This window comes from Cataglyphis hispanica, chromosome 6 (genome assembly GCF_021464435.1).
Source record: "Cataglyphis hispanica isolate Lineage 1 chromosome 6, ULB_Chis1_1.0, whole genome shotgun sequence".
Lineage (NCBI taxonomy): Eukaryota > Metazoa > Arthropoda > Insecta > Hymenoptera > Formicidae > Cataglyphis > Cataglyphis hispanica.
Genome location: NC_065959.1, coordinates 1,202,915 through 1,217,250, shown reverse-complemented (window position 1 = coordinate 1,217,250; position 14,336 = coordinate 1,202,915). Strand labels below are relative to the sequence as shown.

Here is a 14,336-nt window from a genome sequence, read left to right as displayed (position 1 = left end):
TTAATTACTTTATTTTAATTTGTCGACGTTGAATTATACGCATTCTTACCTTCGTCGATTCATATCATATGATTCATTATTTAGATTCAACATTTTTTCTCCTTTTCTTAATAACATTCTCTTCAACTTTGTGGTAATTTCGCTTTTTATTTTTCCTTCATTGCTTTCACCTCATCCTTTAAGTTTTAATAAAAGATATAATGATATATTATTAAATTCTGTTAAAATTTGAAATTAACTCTCTTAGATTAAATTTAAACACTTTTGATTTTAATTTAAGAGCTAATGTCTACAATTATAATTTAACTTAAGAGCTCATTTTTATTTTAAGACTTTGTTTGTGTCTCAGGTCCCGATATACCCGGCTTCCTGCTTCAACCCTTCAGAAAACCGAAGAGAATAAGGACAGCCTTCAGTCCGAGCCAACTGCTGAAACTGGAACACGCCTTTGAGAAAAATCACTACGTCGTCGGCGCGGAGAGGAAGCAATTGGCGCAGGCGTTGTCGTTGACGGAAACGCAGGTAAATGTGAAGAAAGTTTATATCGTAATATTATCTCATCAATAATCTCATGACGCAAGAGTAAATTAAGCCAAACGATTTAATATAATTTTTAATCAAACTCGAAACTCTCTCTTAATCGGAATTGCTCTTACGTAATTCTAACAAGTCAATAATAATAATAATAATAATTATTATTATTTGCTATGGGGATTTCCGACATGGGGATTATCAAGTAATATTGCTTATCTTGTTGCAAATTGAATATTTAATAAGATTGAAAATTGATTAATAATCAATTTTCAGTTGAGTTAATCAATCAGTTTGATTAAAAATGATAATTATCTCTGGTGTACATATTTTTCCTATTTATCGAGAGTGATATGCAAATGTTACACAGAAGTAATAAAGCAATATCAGTAGCGAGTTATTAGTTTTTTTTTCCATTAAAAAAGATTAAAAAAGATTGATATTTTTTACAAGGATCGCCACGAGAGGAACGTGTATTGCTCGGAGATGTTTTCGCGTAAGAGATGTAGAATCGCGATGGTCTCATTGTTTTCTCTCTTCGTAGTAATAATCGTCTCATTTACACTTCGTTTGCCGCGCTGAATCCACACGCGATACATTCTTGATTCATAAAAAAGCAATTATACGATATCGTGGTAATGCAATGCGTCTGACACTTCATCGACGGGGGGCACACAAAGCCGACATCATAATAAAAATGATATCTCGTAATAACTTATTTTTTGCATTCAACAAATTATGAATCATTATGAATTATTATAGATCGATTTTATACTGACGTTAATTAACCGATAATTTTATGCTTCTTTGTTTCCTTATGAATTATACGATTGGTTATAGTGACAAAGACAAACAATTAATATTAATTAATATTAATGAACATAAGTCCATACCGGATTATTTCTATGAAAAAAGCAGAAAGATTGATGATTATATTGATAAGTTTGTCCGTAAACAAGGTTGCTCACAAGGACTATTATCTGTTAACGTATATTCAACTAATATCATATTTCAATATTATTAATATAGCGGTAGATTATAATACGATATCAAATGCCATAGATAAATGCAATCCATCGATAATATTTATTAGCGATAACATAGATATTTATTATCATCAAGCCCAACAACCAATATTAGCATTAATAATAGCCATAATAATACAGTGGTTCTAAACGAAGAGCTTAAGGAAGAATCGCATGGGAATATGGACCTAAGAAAAATCTCATTTTTCAAGATGTTTAATCTCACTTACATTCAATTATTATGATGAGTCACCATTTAAACAGCTTCAAATATAACGATATGAAAAAAAAAGAAAAATGTAAAACTCGGTTGTCATTCGACAGAAGATAGAAAAAATTTATAAGATAGAGTGATGCTTAGAAAGCCACAAAACTATTTAGGTAAAAAAAACTTGAAAACAACCATGCTGTGATGTAATTAATTTTTATTATTTTTGTTTTGAATTTTTTTTCTTTCTCTCTTCCTCTTTCTTTTTATTATTGATTAATCAATTAATTAAAAATTACATTTCTCGTCGATGCCATTATAGAGTATCGCTGTGGATATCAGAAATTCTGTAGATGTCATTTACAATCTGCAATTAGAGTTTGAGCATTAAAGAGAGCACGTTTTAGTGCTCGCATGACAAATAGAACTGCTTTAAAATTTCCAATTAGCCAGCATTCGCGTGTCAAATAGAGCCGATTTAAAATCTGTAACTACCTATAGTCGGGATATCACAAATAGAACTCGCGATCGAATGTAACAATGGCTATACACTATTATACTCGCGCGAACCTTAATGGCGCGGATCGAGAGCGGAAGAGAGAGAGAGAGAGACAGAGAACGAGAGAGGCCGTATAACGAGGGGGATTGATATGCTAATCCGTGACCGAGGGGTGGCCGTGTGTCTTTCGGTGGTGCTCGATACTATTTCGTACGCACACATACACACGCGTATCGGTAAAGAACAAACGTAAAATCGCGCTCCAGATGCATTGTATCACGTGCGTATATCACGGCGCGCGCACGCGTGTATTACGTATTCCATATGCGTAACGCGCGCACCAAAAAGGGACGAGATGATGGTTGATGGTATGGGAAATTAAACCAAGAGAAAGAGAAAACGAGGAATCGCCGAGAGCGGACGCCATCTTGGGCCGTCGTTACCACGTCGGGATGCTCTCTCAACAGGCTCCTGGCGCGCGTTCTCTTCTTCGTCTTCCTCGTTCTTTTCCTTGTTGTACTCTGTGACTATTTCATGCAAAAAATCGCCATACAGCCGAGCAATTATTTGCTTTCTTGTTCTTCGTCTTGCTGTTAGCGCCGTGAAGTTCGAGGGTGTGCAGGTAGACGGTTTACAGTAAAATTCTGTAACAATTATCCCCCCCCCCTTATTTCCTATATTAAAAATTTGCATTTCACAAATTTTTATTTTCATTTTTTTCTTGTCCAAAATATAGAGCAATGTATCGCAATTTTATCGCATATTTTAAATTTGTTTTTCTTTTTCTTTTCTAATAAAAAAGAGTTAAAAATATATGTGTAAAATATTCGAGAAATATAAATATTCACTCTTTTCCATAGTTAAGATCAATCCAGACTTAAATATAGAATAGCGAAGGAAAACAAAAACACAATGTAGAAAAGATATAGATAAATGACATAGCTATCATGTCGTAAAAAAAGTAGCCACTTGGTAATGCAAATCGTTTTTTACATCGTAAAAAAGATAAGCCAAATTGCTTGGAAAATATATTTAACCGGCGTTTATTTTTTTTTTTTCGCCTTTCAAAAATAAGGTCAGCTTGTTATGATCACGCCTATCTGACAACTCCATAAACATTCATTTTTACACACATACATATATTTATCGAGAAAACGCGAAATCGTAAACAATAATTACATACAATCTTTTTATTATTCTATATGAACTCATAATTATATATGAATTTTTTGTTATTAAGCAACTAGGAAAAAGCATACGAATGATTATAAATAAATAATAATGCATAATTCTATCGACTTTATCGTTAAATGTCGTTTCGCATGAGAAAGCATGAAGCGCGAGAATAAGTAGTTACAGCTTCTTTTTTTTTTCTTCCTGGCAACGAAGCGATCACTTCCACTATGTTAACGAGACATGGTAGAATTTGCGAGCTTCTAGATAAATGCCTCCAGTTCGACAACGGTATCCTCGTCGTCGCCACGCATCTTCCTGAATCATTCAAAGGCGTCGAGGAGTCTTGATTATTAAGTGTCGCGATGTCGTTATTAAAACGCGAATACTCACAAATATTGTCAATTGCTTGGAGCCCTTTGCCTTGGAATATCAGTCAATAAAATTTTCACTCAAGGTTGTCGATATCAAGCTATTTTTACACCAAGTAATGACGGATATTTAAAAGGACATCCGGGCGTAAATCGATTTTAGGACCTCTCTTACTTAAATAATAAAAATCGATATTTAAAAAATAAAAAATTTTCAAGAGCATTGGATGCGATCGTTTTTTAATAATTTAAAATATTAAGAATAGGTAAATTTTTGCAATTTTCAGATTAATTAGATTAAAGACTTGAAGGAAAATTATTACAATGGAGAAAATTATGGGAAAATTATGAAAAAATTATTATAATGGAGAATGCAAATGCACGTATGTCAATGTGAGTATATATGTACATACATATATAATTCATTAGATAAATTTTGCAATACATTAATTCTATAAATCATAGAGACTAATTGATATCATTTCAAAATATTTTTCAATAGAAGAGATGGGAGGTTTCATCCAAGCTAAGAACATGTTATTAATGATGAGGAGCGAGATTAGCGACGTATACTTTCGAGCACGAGAGCGAAGCTGCGACATGACGCGACGTCCACGTGATCGCGATTTGGCGAGTCGTAATGTATTCCTGCGTAATTGCCGCTATAATCACGTGCAATTAGAGCTCTAATGAGGGCCACCGGGTCGCGTGTAACGCGACGTTCGCCTTATGAATCCTAACAAGCGCGAGAACAACCGTGTGTGAGTGTGAGCGCGCGCACTCGTCGCCAGTGTCTCGTGCACGTACGCACGAAACCCGAAGGATATAATGTAACTGCTAATTACGCGCCTCTCGCGACGCTGATTGGCTTCCGCGGAGAAGGACGCGCCGGAGGGATACCACTAATGGTGTATCATCTCGATTTGCATAACTGCTGCCGCCCAGGGGACCGCGTGAAATGATACGAGCGGACTGATCCATGGGGGAACTGAATTAAATGTCGAGAAAAAATACTGAAATTCGCTTTGATATATCAACTGTTTAATATCATATAATATGATGCGTAATTTAATAAAATTAATATTTTATAATATATTCATGTTATTATAGCCAATGTATATACCTACTTATTTGTCACAATACGATAATTGGAAGATAGCAAAATCGAACGCGAGCAAATCGTAAACAGGTGGACGTTCCAAGTGATTTTTTTTTCTTTTAATATCCTTATTTCAGCATCAACAATCTTACAATGGCATTTAGAATAATACATATAAGTCATCTAGTTTTTATATATATATATATATTTTTTTTTTAAATTTATATATAGATGGCAAACTTTTTCTTATTAACTTTTGCTTATTATTAACAAATTATTGCGATGTAATATATGCAATTTTTGCAACGCCGGCTTTCTCCGCATTCGTAATAATGTCTGTGCGTGACGTTAATTATCGTTTGCGAGAATTTATTAGAGAAAGCACATCGTGCTTTGCAGTATCCATCGATGAGGCTCGTTATTAATTTATTGTCGATTACGGCGACGCCGTTATTATGGTGACGCTGGCGTTAATCACGCGCGCAGCCTATCGACTTTGCGGATTTATCATTCCCCCGATGAAACGGTGATTAATTATCGCGATTGCCCCATCGGTATGCGAATGGCGAAAAGAAGCACTAGTCCCTACTTAAGACTCATCCGGATCATTAATCTCGCCATTAACTCGATGATTTTTTTGGACGATTGTCTTCGACAAACATACTTTTGCCAGCGGAAAAATGTTCGTTGACAGCGTTTGAACAGGCATTTCTTAATCGCTCTTTGATGATTTTCATCTTTTAATGTTTCTTTCTCAGTCTTTTACTCTTCTATCCTTTTATTCAAGCCTTGTATATAATTCTCGTAAATTATTCTCATAATTTCAAAAGACATACATCATATGAGCTGTAGATTCAAATGGTATACAAACGGTAATTGTTTTACTCTTGCAATTAGAATTGCGATCGAGGAATGCTCGATTCGTTTTCTTTCATACGTGTTCTCGCATTTAATGAGCAGTTGCATTAGAGTAAATCGGCCACAGTATAAGAACCGTACTTGCATGGACGATTGCGCTATCGTGGAAAATTGACGCCAATCAACTCATCGGCCTCCCGTCGATCTAACTAACGATCGCTTATACGTGCACAGCTATTATTATTAATTACATCGGTACTCTCCCCACCAAGCTTTACGATATTCAACGGCATCCTATTGCCAATCGTAATTGAATGACATCTATAATCCAAATTAATTGACGTTAGAAACGGCAGAGCGGGCGTTCGATGATTAATTATATAAACTGTGAGTAATTAATTCGCGTCATAATTGATATATTAATAGCAAAATTATCGGCGTATTATTGTTGCGCTATGTTCTGTTACAATATTGCATTATATATTTGTATTATCTTGATATTTCCTCGAATAATTTATGCAAAAGTTCGCTCTTCGCCGCAACATCCATCGCGGGTATATTGCATACATTTCATTACTTTCGACGGCATTGTTTGGACAGGAAATCCATGGACGCTCCTTGAGTGGCCAATAAATAAACTTCGCTAATGCTCGCATGCACGAAACACCCATCGTAATTTTTCTGCAAGAGCGCGTAAGTATCCTCCTGGAGAAGATCGTTACACGCTCAGTGGGAGGGTATTATTAACGGCGATAATTAACGAGGCGCTGGACATATGGCGCGGAAAGAAGGTCAACGATAAATCAGACTTTGTCGTGGCGCGGTCATTCGTTGTTTACAAAATAATCGTGTCGCGGCCGGCGAGTTAAGTCTGTAAATCATGCCTTTAATTGCTTCTTATCAGCATGTCCGAAGAACAGGGACGCTGTTTTTTTTTTTGCAATCTTGTCGAAAAGCCATCAATGGACAATGGTCGATTGACTTCTGACGATTCGTTTCGTGCTTTTCGAACGAGCCAATAACGAGTTAACTGTCGTACAGAAGCGAGAAGCGTCCTTTTTTCCTTTTTTTTTTTGTCGTGGAGATTCGCGACGAGACTCCACATTTACTTTTAAAAATGTATATGTAAAAATATGGGAATTTAGGTGCTTTTTTGAAATGGTGTTTGCTCGATGAAAATGTGTATAGGGAGCTTGAAAATATTTTAAATGTTTTAGCATATATACGATATACAAGATTCAAACGTTCCAGCTAGAGAAGAAGAGTATTTTTAGAGAGCTCTACCGCCGAAAAAATACTTTTTTTGTACATTTGAAACTAATTATTTCAAAATCTATGGAGCATACTACAATGATTTTGATCTCACATAAACTTAATTTAATTCTTTATAACTTTTATTTAGGTATTTTTTTGTTAAAAACGCATACTTTTCCTGATATTTCTAAAAATATATAAAATAACCGTTGAGAGATTTTTGGACACTAACTTTTTAAGAAAACATTTTTCGAGCCATGTTTATAGGAAATCTTTTGTTTAAAATTAAATTTATTATAAAATCTCAAAGCCTGGCCGGAGTATATATCTTTGAGCGAATAGGGAATGATTATTCTTGAATTATTACGGTATTTCTCTGGAACAATATAAAGTGGGTGGACAAAGTAGGGCAGATATCTTCGCGCTATCCCAGCTTGTCAAATGGAGCCGGGGGGGAATAAATAGCGCCGTATATTTCCACGCCGCAAATGCTCGGTGATACTCACCGCGACGTTATTAGCATGCCACGCTGTATATTGCCAGAGTAATTCGCATCCGCGTGCTGGTGGGCAGTTGCTGTACATGTGTCTCGTTAACAGCAATCGCGCAAATAACGGCAATGCAAATTCGTGAAAAGTGCGGTCGATTCGACGTCATTGTTCCTCTTTCTTTCCTCTACGACCTGATTGTTCCGCTTGATTATTTAAACATTCGACAAAGACGGAAGAAGAGACTCAATCTCCTTCCTCGTGCGGCCCCATCTCGCTTCATTAGGCGCGCGATCTTAGAATCGCGTACGTAAACGCGCGTCTTCGGGACGAATTACGGCTCGGTCGGATTTTATCTCGACGCGATCTAAGAATATATTGTTATTATCAATCTTACCTTATCCCGGCAAATGCATTCTCGCTGAATACGGCGGTGCGCCGTAAAATTCACGTGCTCGTGTGCGCGGAATCGTAAGCGGTTTATTATGGAACAAGGGAAGCGTGCAGCTACTTAACAATTCCTGTTTCCGCAAAACTCGAAGGACCTATTTAATTAACGGCGCTTAATTAGATATCAAAGCAAGATTACTTCTTTTGTACATATATAAAATTATCTCTCACAAATTTCTCTAAATTTTTTTATCACGATGCAAAATTTATCATGTCGGAGCAACCACGATATTTTACGCTACACGTAGCGGAACGTTTTCCTATTTAACGATTTGCGGCAGACTCTTATTTAGCGAAGATTTAGATTCACGTCCAATTGTGCGCGGAGTTATTGGACGTTGGAAGCGTTTGTGTATGCGAGCTCCTTCGCGGTATGACGCCCATACAGGAAGAAGAAGGGCCGAGCACGCATCATTGCCAGATATATCGGATGACAGCGCATGCTTTATTGTTAGTCCGACGACGACACGTCTCATTATGCATAGAGAATCCGTACGCGGCCTGCATAATATGTAAAACTTCTTCCATTACCGTCCGCGGGGAGGACGAGTGTAATACGCCGATCGACAAGCCCATGATTGGTCAGGAACAAACTATGTGTTATATACACACACATATATGTTTATATATATATATATATATATATATATATATATATATATAAAATTATAAATAAAATTCTTTTTTTATTTCGTTTTTTTTTTATTTTGTCGCGAGGATTTCGAGGAATATAACGGGACGCGAATGATTTATTGGTATTAAGGCGGAGAGAGAGGAAAACGTTACATAGCGGTATTCGGGTTCTCGAATTAGCATAGGCAAACTCATAGAATATTAAAATCATATAAATAATAATAATATAACAATCATCTTTTGCATTTCATAAAAGAAAATAATTAAATACTTATAATTAAAACAAAAAAGAATTTCTTTTCGCGTTTAAATTGTGTTTACATGACATTAAAATGAAGATTTATCAATCTCTTCTCGCTGCTGAATGAATTGTAATAAAATTGACTCTGTCCATGTGTGATCATGACGAATTATTTAGCTTATAAATTATCATCGATCGGGATTGCAACGAAGTATATAACTCTTCATTCGCGACTGGAACGCGATAATAATTTCAAGCGCGAGACATTGTCACGACTGGAGCTTGTCATATCAAAAAACCGTACGATCTCGCGCTGTCGGCGCTGTCGAGATAGCGCAAACAAAACGTTATCAGCCGCAATCGGCGCGCCGCGTTTAATCGATACTATCAACAGCCTATTTAAATCGAATCGGAGCACTGGTTGGCCGACCACTTACCGGGGCTCGCCTTATCATCGCATGAGAATAAAATTACCGCTAACAATATTGCGCTTATCCCGCTTTTTACGCCCCTTACATCGCCGGGCCTATTGAAGCGAACAATGGCTAATTAAAATGGGAAAATTTAAGGTCCCATTAATTTAACCTCTAAGAGACGCGATGTTGCCCGACAGTGTGTGCCCCACGGGGCGACTTATCGCTCGCCTAATTGCGCACGGTCGTATTTCACGGCCGCCTGGATATTTAATCAATTAATTTCCACGAATTATGGACGATCTCTCTCTCTCTTTTTCATTTCCCAAGTTGCCGAGTTGAGTATTCGCCTGCTCGACTATTCCGATCTGATATCAACGCCTCAAACGATATTTAGATCGTGAAACCTATAATATATCGACGCAAGCTGACGTTCAATTTAATGGAAATATAAGGACGATGGGAAATCTCCATTGGCCGTTTTATATGACGGTATTTTATTATCCGAGCGGACGTGGCGAGTTTCTTTTACAACTTTGTTGAACGCGCGTATCATAAATTAATGATAATAAATGCGGAAAGTAATTAATGGTAATAAGTGATGGTAGAACTCTAACGACCTCAATATTCATATCTTTTCCATCAAATATGTGTATGTGCTTCTCGACAAGACTATCTCATTTTCTCTTTTTGTCATAAATTGTTAATAAAATTATTGGAAGCGTGCTTTTAATTTAATGTAGCGTTATTGAAAGAGTGATTACAAATAAATATACTGTGCGATGGAAATTCAACGTTGCGCTTTACACGCATGCATAGTTTATGCGCTCCTCGAGAAAAACATCGGCAGAAATTTGCAACTTAAATCGACGCGCGGCGAAACGTTCAAAGGATGCTCAAAGGATTCCGAAACGTGCAAACGCGAATAATACCGATTCGAACGATCGATGTAAACGATGTTAGCCAGAGTACACGATATCGATTCTCTCGCTCTTGTCACCTCTTGGAGTCGGATGGAGGCTTTCTTGATTTTCTCGTCACGATCCCGGCACGTCGTGTACGTGTTGTCGATTTCATGTGCGTACCGTCGACTCGAGGAAGCTCACGAGCCGATGAGAAATCGGTCGATTATTATTAAAATTGGAATCACAATTAATTCTTTTTTTTTTTTTAATGTTATAAGAATATTAGTTACACGCATCGAGAGAATTTTCGGTAATTTATTTTGATGGATTCAGAGTGCGACTGATATACACAATACGAAAATATGTTTTTTCAACTCTACAGATATCGTTAACGAAAGCCTCTCGAAGATGAATTCTCCCGTTGCATGTAACATGTCGTACGGTCATCGGATGTAGTCTGAATTTGACACAACAGTCATTTTTTTCCCAAAGTACAATAGTTGAACTCTTTTCAATTTCCTACTTTTATATACTCGTCACGGTCGACGATTATCCCTGAAAAGCTTAAACACAACAGAGAGGCGTCTGTCAAGAGACTGGCTAAAAAAAAGAAAGAAAAAAAAAAAAGGGAAACCTCCGCGCTACGAATATGGCGGAGACACAGAAACGTATATCCGAGGAAATTGGCGTCCCCCTCGCGCGAGATCACGCTCAATTTCGTCCTAACAAAACACATGCCTCTCTTCAGCCTGTAATCCACACCCACGTACGCGTTCGCGACGATCCTTTCGTACGCGTGCGCATGCGTTTTTGTATTTTCCAGGTCGGAGCCGTGAAATCGGTCCCCGCCGTCTGTGCCTCTTTCTCTCTCTCTCTCTCTCTCGCGTAATGTGTACGCTCTCGCGACGATTGAAAAATAATATCGCCGGGTTTATTTAGCTCCGACGCGTCTCGCGCAATAGCAGAGGGGCGCGGATTGTCGCGACCGTACGGGGGATTAAAAATAATGTTTCGAGCGTGACCGTCGAGCCCCCGGGGGATTAGGGGGGCGACTAGCTCTCGCGGCGATTGGTTACTATCCAGCTGGAGATTTTATTTGAGGGGGCTCTCGCCCGTGTACATATTACAGGCGATGTGTTCAGTCCCTCTCCTCTCTCTCTCTCTCTCTCTCTCTCTCTCTGTCAGCGAAAAAAGCGGGCACGACGAAAAAAATCACTCTGCACACGTTGTGTTGTCGAGCTGCCGTTTGGCACGGCACGGCCTCGCCAATTATAAATCGCCGGCGCGGCCGGATTTGTAAAGCGCGTCCGGACGGATAAAAAAGCGCTGATTGAAATCGAATACGCGTACAGCACGGTGGTAGGTAATTAAATAGACGGATAATAAACGAAGAACTGAGCGAATACCGGAACGTATACTCTTTACTCATAACATTTTAATTAATCAAATCAAAAATTTTCATTTTTATTTTCATTTAGCTTAAATATGATTTATTTAATTTTTTTTTTTTTTTTTGGTTTCATGTATTCTCTCAATCTGATATTTTGATATTTTTTTAAATATATTATTTTTGTATACCCCGAGAGAAATATCGTTACGCAAAACTTTTGAACAATGTTTGTCGAAGAAAAATTTGTGACTCTGTCAAGAAAAATATCATGACTCAAATTGATTACAATTGAAATAAAAAAAAAAAAAATATTATCAATTTTTTTCGTAAGATTGATCTCTCCATATTTAAGATTTCTATCTTTTATATTTAATCGCCAGATTGAAGCGTATTAGATATTCTCAAGCATTTTGCCCGAAAGAGTCAAAACTTTTATCAATCGTATCGAAATTTTAACGCAGCCGGGAGATGTTGAGGCAGGAATAGCGCAGCATTAATTTCCATTAGCGAATATCCAATTTATCGCAGGAGTAAGAGCGGCCAATCGGCGAGCGCGACCGCAATAAACGTAATTATATTTAACGGAGCATATAAAGGCCTCGATAGATTAGGCCTCCCTTTTACCGCACTCCCGCATTGCTCGTTTCGTCTCTCTCTCTCTCTCTCTGTTCTCTCGCCACGTTTTCAACCGCGATTCATTTGTGCAGCGCGACGTAACGCGATACGTCTCGATCACCGGACGCGCGCGCGGTCTGGGCGTAATTAGAATATCAATTAATAATCCGGATTAATTAAATCTGCGATTACCGATGCATGCCATGACACGACGTGAGCTTTCATCATCTATATGCGAGCGTACATAATATCGAAGATGGAGGCAGACAGATTAGCTCGCAGATGTATATACGCCTCACATGTCACTTTTTTGTCCTTGATGAGTCCAATGACATTTGTTGCGCGTGTTCATTACGTCGTTGTCATCGTTGCATTAATTATCTCCCGCTCGAAGCGTTGTACGCAACCGATCCGCGACTCATCCCCGTATAATTTCCTTATGAGACGGATGTCTCACGAGCGCTTGTCGTGGATACCATGGGCGCAATAGGCGCAGATGGACAATTATTTGCATTCAGTTTTCATCGATAACTTCGAATGTAGTATGTATAAATCGCGGAATATATATATATTGTAACGTCGATGAAAACATTCCTGATGATTCACGATCAGTTACCTGATCGTTATGCATAATGCACGAACAATACATCATAGTTCTGACGTTTGCTGCGCTAAGTTTGGAAAATTCTATTTGAAGAATTTTATTCTTCGAATGCAATATTCTCTTCGATGCACGTAGAGATGAAACTTATTTTTAATGCGGAAAAAGGCGCGGATCATTCATTTCTAATTAAACTGTAAATACGATTCTGGCGTAATGTTTCATCCATTTATGACTCTACAAATGTTAAAGTTATACGACAAATAGAAAAATGTAATTTATGTATAACAATAAAAATAGGTCCTTCGAAAGTAAACAACATTAATTTAAAAAAATATAAATTATATTATAATGAGAATGGTGATTTTTTTTTTCAGAGATATAAGCTTTTAAGAAGAATATGTGTGTGATCCAGGATTTACCGAATACCGGATTAAAAACTTCCAAATAAAACTATGATTATATTACCAGGAATATTAATTAGTATCTCTATACATTTTAACCGAGAATTAAAATAATTTTCAGAAAAATATCTTTAGGCGAAAGAGGAGAAATATTGACCAAAAATCTTTGCATTGCAGATAAACAGAAAAATATCAGTCCATCTTGCGAGATATAACAAGAATATGAATACACACGCACACACATATATATGTATATATATATGTATATACCAACTGCGTAGTTAGCTAGATCTTCGCTCACCTGGCCGGTTAACACAGGATAAAGGCCGAGCATGCTCTTGTCGGTGTCCAGACGCATAATTGAAGCTGCGCTCCCGGAATAACGCGCCTAAGTGACAGGTGAACACCTTGTACGCGCTTCGCGTATCCCTGGCAGTTGTACATATAAAGTGCGTTCATTTAAGAATTCCTGTCGCTTTCGAGAGACGAAATATAAAAACGCGCTACAAAATACAGAGAGAATATATATAATGTAAAATGTAATCCTGCCAATATGTGGAAATATTATGACCGCAAAAAATAGCCAATCAGTGGAATATGATTAAAAAAATGAAATATATGAAAAGTCTTATTTCATTATCAATAGAAGAGTATCTCCAACGTTACGATTCGGTGAGAAATAAAATAGAATTTCTCTTCTCTTTCTCTTAGAGGAAATATTTTAACGACAATGTCTGTCTCATTGTGAATAAAAACAGTTGTGTGAATAATTTGTGTCCACAGAGTCCACCCATTAACGGTGAATTAAGTTTCACGTGATTCTCGATAGAGGAGATAAAACGCGCGCGCCGGATGCGAAAAATCCAGCTGACGCCGACATCGGATCATTTTCTCGTTCATCTCTGCTTATCCCTTTCCCCTCCTCTGTTTCTCTTCGACGAGGGCGAATTCCCAATCGCGCGTTACCATCGTGCATTAAACTCCGCGGGGTAATATATCAGGGAATAAATCGACGAACGTGTTGGAAGCTTTTATAGGATTTTTACAACGTGCGCGTTTGTGAAATACTGGCGTCGATGGAGGGCGCAAAGAAAGAGAGAGAGACGGAGGTTAACGTTGCGTGAGGGGAATGGGGAAGAGGGGGGAGGGGGGAATGGTTAAACTGAGTGTAAGTTCAG

The 14,336-nt window shown here is 37.6% G+C and overlaps 1 protein-coding gene and 1 long non-coding RNA gene across 3 annotated transcripts in view; one reads left to right on the top strand and one right to left on the bottom strand.

Annotated features, from left to right (window-relative positions):
• The window catches only part of LOC126850556 (uncharacterized), a 149,720-nt gene that overhangs the window by 31,026 nt on the left and 104,358 nt on the right, over positions 1–14,336 (bottom strand). The window lies entirely within an intron of this gene.
• LOC126850518 (homeotic protein empty spiracles-like) overlaps positions 1–14,336 on the top strand; it is a 33,417-nt gene that overhangs the window by 14,670 nt on the left and 4,411 nt on the right. Inside the window, exon 2 of the mRNA XM_050593633.1 lies at positions 350–522. Within this exon, the coding sequence (XP_050449590.1) occupies positions 350–522 (173 nt within the window). The remainder of the gene's footprint in view (positions 1–349; positions 523–14,336) is intronic.